The sequence below is a fragment of the Vigna radiata genome, chromosome 8 (assembly GCF_000741045.1).
Source record: "Vigna radiata var. radiata cultivar VC1973A chromosome 8, Vradiata_ver6, whole genome shotgun sequence".
In the NCBI taxonomy this organism is placed as follows: Eukaryota; Viridiplantae; Streptophyta; class Magnoliopsida; order Fabales; family Fabaceae; genus Vigna; species Vigna radiata.
Genome location: NC_028358.1, coordinates 42,874,862 through 42,888,705, shown reverse-complemented (window position 1 = coordinate 42,888,705; position 13,844 = coordinate 42,874,862). Strand labels below are relative to the sequence as shown.

General features: G+C 32.5%; 2 protein-coding genes across 2 annotated transcripts; both read right to left on the bottom strand.

Moving 5' to 3' along the window:
• Window positions 1–2,112: 2,112 nt before the first annotated feature.
• Window positions 2,113–3,276, bottom strand: LOC106770699 (serine/arginine-rich splicing factor SR45a-like). The gene is made up of 5 exons (XM_022785218.1): window positions 3,243–3,276; window positions 2,974–3,085; window positions 2,725–2,874; window positions 2,509–2,572; window positions 2,113–2,403 (listed from the first exon to the last, which is right to left on the bottom strand). Exons 1-5 carry the CDS (start codon window positions 3,260–3,262, stop codon window positions 2,231–2,233), a joined length of 519 nt encoding a protein of 172 aa, XP_022640939.1. The 5' UTR covers window positions 3,263–3,276; the 3' UTR covers window positions 2,113–2,230.
• Window positions 3,277–5,245: 1,969 nt separating this feature from the next.
• LOC106772349 (ATP synthase subunit beta, mitochondrial) lies at window positions 5,246–9,150 on the bottom strand. The gene is made up of 9 exons (XM_014658717.2): window positions 8,599–9,150; window positions 7,807–7,882; window positions 7,600–7,688; window positions 7,357–7,474; window positions 7,175–7,278; window positions 6,916–7,074; window positions 6,593–6,817; window positions 6,190–6,501; window positions 5,246–5,717 (listed from the first exon to the last, which is right to left on the bottom strand). Exons 1-9 carry the CDS (start codon window positions 9,073–9,075, stop codon window positions 5,601–5,603), a joined length of 1,677 nt encoding a protein of 558 aa, XP_014514203.1. The 5' UTR covers window positions 9,076–9,150; the 3' UTR covers window positions 5,246–5,600.
• Window positions 9,151–13,844: the final 4,694 nt, after the last annotated feature.

Below are 13,844 nucleotides of genomic sequence, written 5' to 3'. Positions count from 1 at the left end.
GACACAAAATGATTCTACTTTAAGACGGTGGATGGATGAAAGTCTGAGTGCACATGTGCTGACTCTTCCAAACATGGCTAAAACAACACATTTGTTAATATTATCTTGTCGTTTTGGTAATCAATATTATTTATTCTTAACCTAATTTAGAAAATTAATTATAAAAATTTGCCTTTTTCCTCTTTTCGTGACACCGCAGCTTTAAAATGGTAGAAAACTCGTAGAACTTGTATTAAGTTCTAGGTTTCATTTCATTTGATTTTCAATCAAATATATATATATATATATATATATTAAATGTTTTACTTTGTAGTTGATTTTACAAAGACTATGTTATAGAATGAATCTAACATGAAGAAAATGTATTATTGGAACAAAGACAATTACGTCTCTAATCAGTGTATATAAAAGGTGTATGTGTTGGATTTTGCTTCTTCATGAGAAGTGAGAAGGAGGAGGGCCACCACATTTTGCCTTCTCCTTTGTCTTTGACGCTTCTCCTTAATAATTAATTAAAAATACCATTTAGATTTGACTGCCTGTTTTGTCTTGTTATGTGTTGATTTGCTCCACAACTTAGTATATTTCCTAATGCTAAGAAAATAATTACTCAATAATGTTTCATGAATAATTCAAATATTGATGGGTTGAGATTCTACAGATATGTTACAGATAAGTTATTATAAATGAGTTATTAAATATTTAAAAATAAGTTTGGAGACTCGAAATTAAAAGTATACTTAAAAAAAAACATGGAGCCAATGTTAAGTTGATGAATTATTAATCCTCACTAGCCAAATATAATAACACATTAAATAAACTAATATTCATGTTAGTACTTTCACCCACACTCATTATTACAACATATTGGAATAAACTTAAATTTTAGAGATTTATTATTTATTTGTGTGGATCACCGTTTTTTAACAGTTTATGCTCTTATACCACTGTTGAAAAACGATATCCAAACAAATAAAATAATAAATCTCTAAAATTTAAGTTTATCCCAACAACAGACTTCAATCCTAAAACTTTACATAATTAATTATTATGGTCTTCATTCTAAATCATATATTTAAGAGAAAAGTGATTATTATGATCTTCTCTTCACTCTAAATACATATAGAAAAGTGTATGTTTTTTTTAAAAAAAAAAATTAAAGATAAATGAGAGTGAAATGGGTAGAGATGAAAGATAAAAAAAATTTAGTGATGAAAGATATAATTGTTTTTAATGTTAAAAGTAATATAAAATGATATTTTGGATAATATATTTTTTGATAAAAATATTTAAAATAGTATAATTAAAAAAATAGTAATAATTAACACAATAATTTTCTTTTAGGATACTAAAATATTTTTTTTTGGATATTTTTTTTAAGAATATATTTTCTATATTTTAACTTTTTTTTAGGATACTAAAATATTTTTAAGATTATACTTTTAAAACTTAAGGTGACTTTGTATATTTATTTCTTGTCATTCTCTTTATTCATACATGGTGTTATTCTCTCTTGTTATTTTTTTTTTTGTTATTTTCTTTATTTGCTTTTTCGAGATTCCAAGAGTAATCAATTATTCTCTTAAAATTTAAGGTGAGTTTTTTTCTATATTTTTCTCTTGCCACTTTCTCTTTATTCATATACGGTGTTATTCTCTGTTGGTATTCTTTTTCATATATTTTTTAACGTGTTATGTTCTGTTATGGACTTTAATTTTGTTGAAGTTGTATATTATTTTTGTTGAATGTTGAGTCATATAACAGGTAGAATCGGTTACTCGTTGTAGTGTAATTGATTACGTGCTCCTGGTACTTGGTGGAATCAATTCCACTTCTTTATCTTCTTCCATGAAATCGATTACTCTTTAACATTGAATGAGTTCTTCCTTCATCTTTAATCCCAACCACCTTAAGCCCATTTTCACAACCATGAACGTTTTTCAATTGGAATCGATTACAAGACATGTGTATGGATTCAAAAACCATGTTTGTTAAGCTTTGAACACTTTATTTATTTGAATAATTTTCAATGATTCATAGATCGAGGAACACAACTTTTTTTTTATGTTCTCTAATTTTTCTCTTTGTTTTCTTCAAATAATTATACCATTAATGGTTTGAATCTTTAACATTTTCACTAATAAGAGTCAGTATTAACCTAATTATCAACAACATGGTTTACATACAAAAGAATACGATTTCAAATATCTTTGCTTAATCTTCTTGACAACTAATCCCTCCGCCTCCTATGTGTTCGTGGAGAAGGTGATCTTCCTCGCCGGTCCCTTGAATAACTATCCTCCTTTTGTATCGGTGTCTGACTACGAGATCGATCACTTGAAAAACGATATCTATCCTCCTTTCTTACAGGTGACAGACTACGAGATCGCTCCCTTCTCTGTTCTGTGTATGTTTATCACAACTCAATCACTAATACAACAATCACAACATTCTTCTGATTCAAATGTACAAAGGAAAATCTATCCAAAAGATAAGCATCCAAGTTACCATGGTCGTATCTTGTACCACTGTACTTGCCAGGAGTTGGAGTCCTGGGACGCTGCCTCTTTGACTGCAAAGATATGCAAATAAGATAATGACAGGTAGGACATTTACACCATACTAATATACTATTGTTTGAAGCATTTGGCAGTTCAATAATCGACCAAGCTACACAGAATATTTTTGGTTAGACTCATTCTGAAACCAGTAGCTAAATATTACCCTTTCCACAACTATCACCCGATCAAACTGAACAGTGTGATCGAACTTCTTGATACAGCGCTTAGCGTCCTCTGTAGTTGCCATAGTGACAAAAGCAAATCCACGAGATTCCTTGGTATGAAAATCTCTCACCACGTGGCTTTCGACAACCTGAAATGCATGCTGTGACTGAATAATGCTATACACATCATCAAATCATAAAGGAATGAAATTGAAATCATCGCTAACATATCGTAAATTCACACATACCTCTCCCTGTGTACTGAAAAGCTCCCAAAGATCCTTCTCAGTTGTCCACCAGGGCAGGAAATTAACAAACAAATTATTTCCAGGATTCCTCCAGTCAGGAGAATCTTGACTCCTACAGAAGGAACAAACCCACCATCACTGTAAAGAACGTGTTTGGATTTGACATGCTATGTTATCATATTATATATAACTCTTATCTTTCATGCTTGTGCATGTCTAATATACGATAACAGATTCATGAGATAAGAAGTTCGTTTGTGCAAAGCTACACCTGGAACGGCGTCTCCATGAACCTGATCTTGATCTTGATCGTCGGCCTCTAACCGGACCAGACCTGGGAAAGGTATGAAATGACAAATCATTTAAACAAGATTTGAAGTAAGATTTTCCGAAATGAACCTTAGTGAATGAATGTTACTAACGTTCCACTTTCTTCACTGTGCACCATTGAAAGCAAGAAAGCAACTAAAGGTTATGGTGAGATATCAAACCAAAGGGTAAACTCTGCCAGGAATTTTCTCACCTTTTCTTTCTGTCTAAATTGACTGAATTTTAATACCCAGTTAACATAACATTGTTCCAAGATTTTTATTTTATAATAAATTATACTGACATTTTTTAAATTTTTTCTTGTTATATTTAATTTTCAACTTCTGGAAACACGAAAAACAGTAAAATCAAAAATCCTTTTACATAATATCTATTTTCTCAATTTAAAAAAATTATATATTATTTATCCTTCTAACATACATGTTTTAACATGATACCATCATATATATTGTATCTCCAAATTCAATTAAATTGTATATCCTTTATGAAAGAACTTTTGCTAATAGAAATTACTATTTACATGTTAGATTAATTATTCTGTGTAGTTGAACTTTGCAATCTCATGAATTAGCCTATGTGAAACAATTTGTAAGAGTCTAAACTTACAAATTAGGAAATAGGAGAAAGGTTTTTAATAGATAGAAAAACAAATTAGAAAGAAACAAAGAGAGGATAAGGAAAGAAGAGAGTAAATATGTATTGACATTAAACTAATAAAATAAGTAGGTAAATTGAACAAATAACTCTTTAGTCCTATTTTAATAATATTAATAAATTCAAATATCTATATATATTGATAAAAACTTGGTTTTATAATCAGTTTATAGTTATTTTTTTGACATATACATTTTCTTAAAATTTTTATCTTTATTAATATAAATTTATTTTTTTCATTTTATCTTTTAAATTTATAATTATTTTTTAAAACTTAATTAACTCCTATAATAAAATTACAAAATTATTTATTTTACGAATAATTTCTTTTATATTATGATAAAAATAATTATTTGTATTATCATAAAAAAAGGGGATCGTATAATTTCCACTTTTATCATTCCTAAGCATAAAAATATAACGATAAAAATAATATACAAAAACAAACATTAATATTACATTTTACAATAGTTTTTCTTCCAAACATGTTAAATATTATATATATATATATATATATATATATATATATATATATATATATGTGTGTATATGCATGCACGCATTCAATTCAAACTAGTTAACCATAGAAAGTATTCTAACCTAATTTAAATAAAAAAAGAAAGTAAAAAAGCACAATAAATGTATTTTAAAAAATACAGAAAAATATATATGTATGAGAAACAATAATTATAAGTAGATTATATAAATTGCATTACGACACTCTGTTTCTTATAATTAATTAAATTGTTTCGGAATTAAATTGGCTTACTTTCATACTATATAAAATATACAGTTTAAACCCCTAGCATAAGCGAAAAATCACAAATATTAAAGCAAGTAGTAAATTAATTATAACACTTTATAAGTTATAGATAAATATAAGGAAAGGAAATCATACATAATATTCATCACCAATGCATGATAATGTAGCCTATGGTATAAATTTCTCCCTTGAAAGAATTCAATCATTTTATACTATTACAATAGTATTAGTTGCAGCTATAGTTCTTAAGTAAGATTTTATAAACAACCATCCAAATATATTCAAATACCAGAGTAGGTCATACATAACTAATTTCTTGACTGCATCTAAAAAACAAGACAAAACTCCACTTGATTATGAATTAATAGTATGACAGGAACAAGTATCCTAAAATGAATTTTGTGAGGATAACACATTCTTCTTTGATTATATTTGAAAACAATTGGGACTTAAACGAGGTAAAAAATGTTAAAAAATCAAGAGAAACAATTATGAAATTGGCTTTGAAAAGAAAAAATCATGTACTATCAACAAAAAATAAAACATTCACCCATTTAGCTGCATTAGTACCAGATGGAACAGTTGCAAAGTTTTAACATTGATGCATCCATCGTTCTCAACCAGAAAGTAAAATATACATCCTCTTGCCCTTTCCCCTTATTAAATAACACAACTTAAAAAGAAGGGAGGCAGTTGGCCACAGACCCAGACCTTAGTTCATCTCATAGTGGCAGCATTAAAATGAAGGAAATAACCTGACACATTTTCATACCCAAAAAATGGAAAATTTTGTCGTTTGGCATTGCCAATAGTTCCTAAATTATTAAATTTAGCAATTACAAAAAAAAGGACTAAAATGATAGCAGGGCTGTGTATGTGATTAAGATGCTGCAGACTCCTTAGCAATTTTCTCGGCCTTGGCAATGACCTCTTCAATGCCACCAACCATGTAAAACGATTGCTCTGGGAGGTCATCGTACTTGCCATCCAACACACCCTGTCATACAGAATAAGAAAGGAATCAATAACCAACCACACAAGTGACAGCTGCAGTGTTAATCACTGCAACAAGAATACAAACAAAAACAAGACATGGGTATAACCAATAATACTGTGCAAGCACAAGTCAAACGGAAAAGTACACGTCCGCAACAAAGCCACAGCTATTAAAAACAAAGTCCTAACCCAAATAACATAAAAATGGAATGCAAACAGCTCAAGTAAAAAGGTGCGTTTAGATCATATAGCTCATTGACCGAGCACGTTTAAGTACAGTAATTTAGAAGACAAATGCTATTCAATATTCAGAAGAAACTAAATATTAGAATTCAAATTACCTTCCAGCATACCGATATTCAAGAAACAAACAAAAGGGTGCTAGCACGATCAAGAAGATGTAATACACACAAATAAACACAAGTAATAGAGAGAATATGACCAAGGTCTCAGATTAAATGAGAGAATAATACCTGGAAGCTGGTAATATTCTCCTTCAATTCAACATATTTTCCTGGAGCACCAGTGAAGACTTCAGCAACATGGAAAGGCTGGCTTAAGAATCGCTGAATCTTGCGGGCACGCGCAACAGTCAATTTATCATCTTCACTAAGCTCGTCCATTCCCAAAATAGCAATGATATCTTGAAGATTCTTGTAGTTCTGAAGAACCTTCTGCACACCACGAGCAGTTTCATAGTGCTCCGCACCCAAAATAAGGGGTGACAGCATACGAGATGTAGAATCCAAGGGGTCAACAGCAGGATAGATACCAAGCTCGGAGATCTATTCAATATCATCAAAACCAAACTATTTAGTTTACAATAACAAAAACCTCTATGCAACAGATACTTCAAAAAATGCAATGAAATCAAACCTGTCGTGACAACACTGTTGTTGCATCCAGATGAGCAAAGGTTGTTGCTGGAGCAGGATCTGTCAAGTCATCAGCAGGCACATAGATAGCTTGGACAGAGGTGATTGAACCCTTTTTGGTTGTTGTAATACGCTCTTGAAGACCTCCAAGATCAGTAGACAAGGTTGGTTGGTAACCGACAGCAGATGGGATACGACCAAGCAAAGCAGACACCTCTGAGTTAGCCTACATGATACATCATAATGTAAAACAAACAGTTATAACACAAGGTATATCTCCAAGAAAATATAAGATACACTCAACAAGCAGGCCAAAATACTTACTTGGGTAAAACGGAAAATGTTGTCTACAAAAAGAAGCACATCTTGCCCTTCAGCATCACGGAAGTGCTCAGCCACAGTAAGCCCAGTAAGACCAACACGAGCACGAGCACCAGGGGGCTCATTCATTTGACCGTACACAAGAGCACATTTGCTTTCACTCTAATATAATGATGCAAGCATAGTTGATAAGTTAAGTAAGATAATCATATAAAAGTATTACAGACACAGCTGAAAGTGTCATGAACAGAATTCAACTCACCTGCTTCTCACCAAGCTTGATAACACCACTCTCAATCATTTCTCTATACAAGTCGTTACCCTCACGGGTTCGTTCTCCAACACCAGCAAACACAGAGAAACCACCTAATCAATGCAATCAGTTAGCATTCGGGATAAAAAAGATAAAAGAAACGTTAAAAAGAAAAAATTAAAAGCACATACCATGAGCTTTTGCAACATTGTTAATAAGTTCCATAATAAGGACAGTTTTTCCTACACCAGCCCCACCAAACAGACCAATCTTTCCTCCTCTTTGATAAGGTGCAAGCAGGTCAACAACCTGTAAATAAAAATTCATGCAAAAATCAGTACCTGGGCATATAAACGGGGAGACGGGTAACCCAAACATCAAAAGAGAAGAGATAATATGAAACAGAAAAAGGAGAAAACAAACGAGGATAATACCTTGATCCCAGTAACAAGAATCTGCTGCTCAGTTGCTTGCTCAACAAAAGAAGGAGCTTCTCTATGAATAGGCAAATAATGCTCGGTTGCTGAGGAAATTCACAATGTTTCTTATCAGTAAAAACACTTCATGGAAATGGAAGGGAAAGCCCTTATCTACTAATCAGCTAATTGATATAAAAGATTAAAGGATTTATGGGTTCTTACTGAGGTCGCCCTTCTGGTCAATAGGCTCACCAATGACATTAATGATACGGCCAAGTGTAGCCCTACCAACAGGAACCTAAACGCAATCCATAAATTATATTAGATAGAAGACAAAGTAACATAGCAACATATAATAAAATATCAAGTGAACTTAATCAGCATGCGCATTGTAAGTCCACACAGTTTCACCACAAAAACAACTCGAGCCTACAAAGGAATACAGTACCAATTGAACTAAATCAAAAGTGCAATGACCACAGATTGATTTATATATAAAAATAAAAGAAGTATAATTGATAACATGATTTCTATTCATTATCTTGCTAAATAATGCCAAGATATCAAGTGAACTTAATCAGCATCCGCATTGTAAGTCCACACAGTTTCACCACAAAAACAACTCAAGCCTACAAAGGAATACAGTACCAATCGAACTAAATCAAAAGTGCAATGACCACAGATTGATTTATATATAAAAATAAAAGAAGTATATTTGATAACATGATTTCTATTCATTATCTTGCTAAATAATGCCAAGATAAAACATCACCAATCTAGACAAAATAATCTACCCAAACAAAATCATTAATTTCAAATGTAGGTATCTTTCCAGATCCAGGACATAACCCCGCGACCTTAATGAAAAAACAGATAATCAAATCCATATGCATAAGTAAAATTCAAGATTTCACGGAATCCCCAAATCGGGTAATAAATCAAAAATAAACACGTTAGCAGAAACAATGAGAAGCAACTTTGAAGAATTTAAGCCAAGAAAGATTTGGTGTTTACAGTGATGGGGGAGCCGGTGTTGAGGACGCGCCACCCTCTAACGACTCCTTCAGTGGCATCCATAGCAATGGTTCGGACAACGCCCTCACCCAAATGCTGAGCGACTTCCAACACCAGTCTGGAGGAGTGATCCAGAACCTCGAGGGCAGTCAGGATCGGAGGCAAACCCTCGTCAAATCTGACATCAACGACGGCACCAATTACCTGGCAAACCTGTCCGATCGCACCCTTCCCAGTGAACTCATCGGTGATCTTCCCACCACCGCCAACTTCCTTCTTCTGCGGAGGCGCAGAAGGAGGAGCGGCAGCAGCAGCAGACGCGGTGGCGTACTCCGCGATGCGATTGAGCAAGAATCCGTGCGGCGAAGCACGGTTGGTGGAAGAGAGTCTGGATGCAGATGCGGCAATTGAAGGTTTGGATTGAGATCTGCGGAGAGAAGATCGAAGCAGAGACGAAACGAGTCTGCGTGAAGCCATCTTCGGAAAGAGAGGAAGACAGGCGCAGAACAGAAGAGGGCTAGGGTTTGTGGAGTGAGGTAGTGACACTATATTCACATCCAAAGGCCTCGGGTGATCAATTTATCAGTCTTCCGTTTTTGCCCCGATGCTTTCCATTTTTATATTTTTAACCCGCTGTTTTCGTTTTTCAGAATTGGGTAGACACGTGGACTACTTCGTTATAACTTTGTGGAACTGATTTATTCCCTTCTCCCATTGACCTGTTGTTTTATTTCTATTATTGTTTTGGCTTTCTCATGTAAATAGGCCAAAATTTCTCCCACTTTATTTTCAAAATAATTTTTTAAAATAAATTATTTACAAATAATGTAAAAATTTAACTTTTTCAAAGATAAAAAACTAAAATAATAATTTTAAATTAAAAATTTAGATAATTTAATTCATCTTAATAAATAAAAGCACTTGTATAATTTTTTAACTAATTTTAAAAGTTCTTCATTATTTTAAAATCAATTTTACAGTAATTAGTTTTTGATAATAAAAATATTTTTTATTAAAAACTAATTTTTAAAATATATATATTACTTTGAAAATTAAAAAGTGATATACTATATTTTATTAAAGCATTTTCTAATTTAGTGTATGATGTTTAAGTAAAAAAATCTCCATTAAAAAAACATATTTTAAACTTAAGGTATTTTGATAATTTTAATATTTAATTTAAAATAAAAAAACAAATATTTATCATACATGATTTTACCCACATTAATGGTTTTTAAAATAAAAATAAAAGGTATATATTTATTATCCATAACTTTATACTTGTAAGGGACAACATTTTGATAACAAATTTCTTTTACAACTTTTACTTATATTTTTATTTCTAGTAAAAGCAATGATTATTATTTCATATTAAAGTTATTAAAAAATATTTTTGACGGTAATCCATGAAATAATAATCATTATTTTTAACGGAAAGGAAATATGTTATTAAAAATATCAGTAAAAGTAAAAGTTGTTAAAAAATGTTACCAAGATATTGTAAATAAGATTAATGATGTACTAACAATTATAAATTGATGATGAATAATATGACATTCAAACACTGACGAGTGACGAGTGGGGAAGTGATCGTGTGAGAGGTACAGAGTGCAATTCCTGACAGGCTTCCAATAGAAGGGACACATGGACGAATCGAACATACACCAGAATGAGAGACATCTAAAAATTGTATAAATATGAGACTATATAATTGAAGGACAACAAATACATTTGTTTTTCGGTAACCTGACTTATAAGAATTGTATGGTTAAACGTGATTTATAGACTATTTTAAAATAATAACGTGTTTCTTTGAAAATTTTAAAATAATAATGTGTTTCTTTAAATATTTTCTTAAATAAAAAGTTTTTTATATAGTTATTTGAATTTGTTATCTAAAATATAATTTTATATAACGTTATTTTTTTAAATAATATTATTTTTGTTTAACTGTTTATTTGTGTTTATTTATTGTATTCAAATAAATATGAATAAATTCAAACAAAATAGTTAATGCTTGAAAGTAGATTAATATGTTATCTTTCTATATGAAAGTATTCTATAATTATATATTTTACAATTACTAAATATGTATTTATTATAAATAAATAAATAAATATATATATATATATATATATATATATATATATATATATGGGGTTCAACATCTATTCTTTATATGTTCACACCAATAAGATAATCATAAGTAACACACATACATACAAGAAACAATAAAAGAACCAATACGGTAAGTAAATATGCAAAAGAGTTTTCATAAATCAAACATAGAAATATTATCATGCATCAATCATTAATAAAAATAACCATAACACATATAAACACTCATTATAGACTCAATTGTCCAAAAAAGTTACAGGTTATAGGTTACTAGGTTACAGGTTACAAGGTTTAAGGTTAAAGGTTAAAGGTTACCCGGTTCCCCAGTTACAAGGTTACAGGTTACACGTTACACGTTATAGGTTACAGGTTGAGGTTAAGGTTAAAGGTTAGATGTTAAAGGTTAAAGATTAAAGGTTAAATGTTACAAATACAGGTTACAGGTTAAAGGTTAAAGGTTAAAGGTTAAAGGTTACAAGTTACAGGTTACACGTTACACGTTAGAGGTTACAGGTTACAAGTTACAAATTATAAGTTGAAAATTGGAAGTTAAGTTACAAGTTGCAAGTTAAGTTACAAGTTGCATGTTACAGTTTACAGGTTACAGGTTTCATGTTACACGCTACATGTTACAGGTGACAGGTTACAGGTTCAAGGTTACAGGTTACGAGTTACTGGTTATAAGTTGCAAGTTGCAAGTTAAGTTACAAGTTACAAGTCACATGTTCCATGTAACAGGTTTCATGTTACATGTTACAGGTTACAGGTTACAAATTACGAGTTACAAGTTACTGGTTACAGGTTACAGGTTAGAGGTTAGAGGTTACATGTTACAGGTTACAGGTTATAAGTTGCAAGTTGCAAGTTAAGTTAAAAGTTAAACTTAAGTTACAAGTTACAAGTCACATATTGCAATTTACAGGTTAAAGGTTACAGGTTACAGGTTACAGGTTATAAGTTGCAAGTTAAGTTACAAGTTAAACCTAAGTTGCAAGTTAAACTTAAGTTACAAGTTACAAGTCACATATTGAATGTTACAAGTTAAAAGTTACAAATTACAGGTTAAAAGTTACAGGTTACAGGTTATAAGTTGCAAGTTGCAAGTTAAGTTACAAGTAAAACCTAAGTTACAAGTTACAAGTCACATATTGTATGTTACAGGTTTTAGGTTACAGGTCACAGGTTACACGTTACGGGTTACAGGTTATAAGATGCAAGTTGCACGTTAAGTTACAAGTTAAACTTAAGTTACAAGTTACAAGTCACATATTGCATTTTATAGCTTACAGGTTACAGGTTACAGGTTACGGTTTACAAGTTATAGGTTATATGTTACAAGTTATAGGTTATAGGTTATAGGTTACATGTTACAGGTTACAGGTTACAGGTTACAGGTTACAGGTTANGTTACAGGTTACAGGTTACAGGTTACAGGTTACAGGTTAACGGTTACAAGTTACAAGTTACAAGTTACAAGTTATAAGTTGCAAGCTGCAAGTTAAGTTACAAGTTACAAGTCACATGTTGCATGTTACAGGTTATAGGTTTCATGTTACAGGCTACATGTTACAGGTGACAGGTTACAGGTTACAGGTTTCAGGTTATAGGTTACAGGTTACAAGTTATGGGTTACACGTTATGGGTTACAGGTTACAGGTTATAGGGTATAGGTTGCAGGTTACAGGTTATGGGTTACGGGTTATAAGTTGCAAGTTGCAAGTTAAGTTACAAGTTACAAGTCACATGTTCCATGTTACAGGTTACAAGTTACATGTTATAGGTTACAAGTTGCAGGTTACAGGTTACCGGTTGCATGTTGCAGGTTACAAGTTATAGGTTAACGGTTGCAGGTTGTATGTTACAGGTTACAGGTTACAGGTTATAGGTTGCAGGTTACAGGTTCCAAGTTACAGGTTACATGTTGTAGGTTACAGGTTACAAGTTACATTTTACAGGTTATAGGTGGCAGGTTACTGGTTATAAGTTGCAGGCTACAAGTTACAGGTTACAAGTCACATGTTACAGGTCGCAGATGTTGGAGGTTGCAGGTTGCAGGTAGAAGTTAAAGTTTAATGGTTAGAGTTTAGATGTTGGAGGTTGCAGGTTGCAAGTTGCAAGTTGCAGGGTGCAAGTTACGGGTTACAGGTTAGAGGTTAGAGGTTACAGGTTACAGGTTACAGGTTGCAGGTTATAGGTTGTAGGTTACAGGTTACATGTTTCAGGTTACATGTTACATGTTGCAGGTTACCGGTTGCAGGTTGCAGGTTGCAGGTTACAGGTTACAGGTTACATGTTACAGGTTACACGTTACAGGTTACAGGATACAGGTTACATGTTAGAGGATACAAGTTGCAGGTTACAGGTTGCAGGTTGCAGGTTACAGGTTATAAGTTGCAGGTTACAGGTTACAGGTTGCAGGTTGCATGTTACAGATTTGAGGTTCAGGTGTTTGGTTGTTGGTTGCAGGTTACAGGTTGTAGGTTGTAGGTTGCTGGTTGCAGGTTACAGGTTGCATTTTACACGTTACATGTTATAGGTTACAGGTTACATGTTGCTGGTTGCAGGTTGGGTTACAGGTTACAGGTTACAGGTTGCAGGTTATAGGTTACAGGTTACAAGTTAGAAGTTACAGGTTGCAGGTTACCAGGTTGCAAGGTTGCAAGGTTACAAGGTTACAAGGTTACAGGTTCCAGGTTAAATGTTACAGGTTACATGTTGTAGGTTGCAGGTTACAGGTTACGGGTTGTAGGTTGTAGGTTGCAGGTTACAGGTTACGGGTTGTAGGTTGTAGGTTACAGGTTGCAGGTTACAGGTTACAGGTTACAAGTTACAGGTTACAGGTTACAGAATACATGTTACAGGTTATAGGTCGTAGGTTATAGTTACAGGTTTCAGGTTCAGGTTGTTGGTTGCTTGTTGGTGGTTGCAGGTTACAGGTTATAGGTTTCACGTTATAGGTTACAAGTTACAGGTTGCTCGTTACAGGTTTAAGGTTACAGGTTAGAGGTTGCTGGTTGCAGGTTAGGTTACAGGTTTAAGGTTATAGGTTACAGGTTATAGGTTACAGGTTGCAGGTTGCAGGTTGCAGGTTACAGGTTACAGGTTACAGGTTACAGGTTACAGGTTAC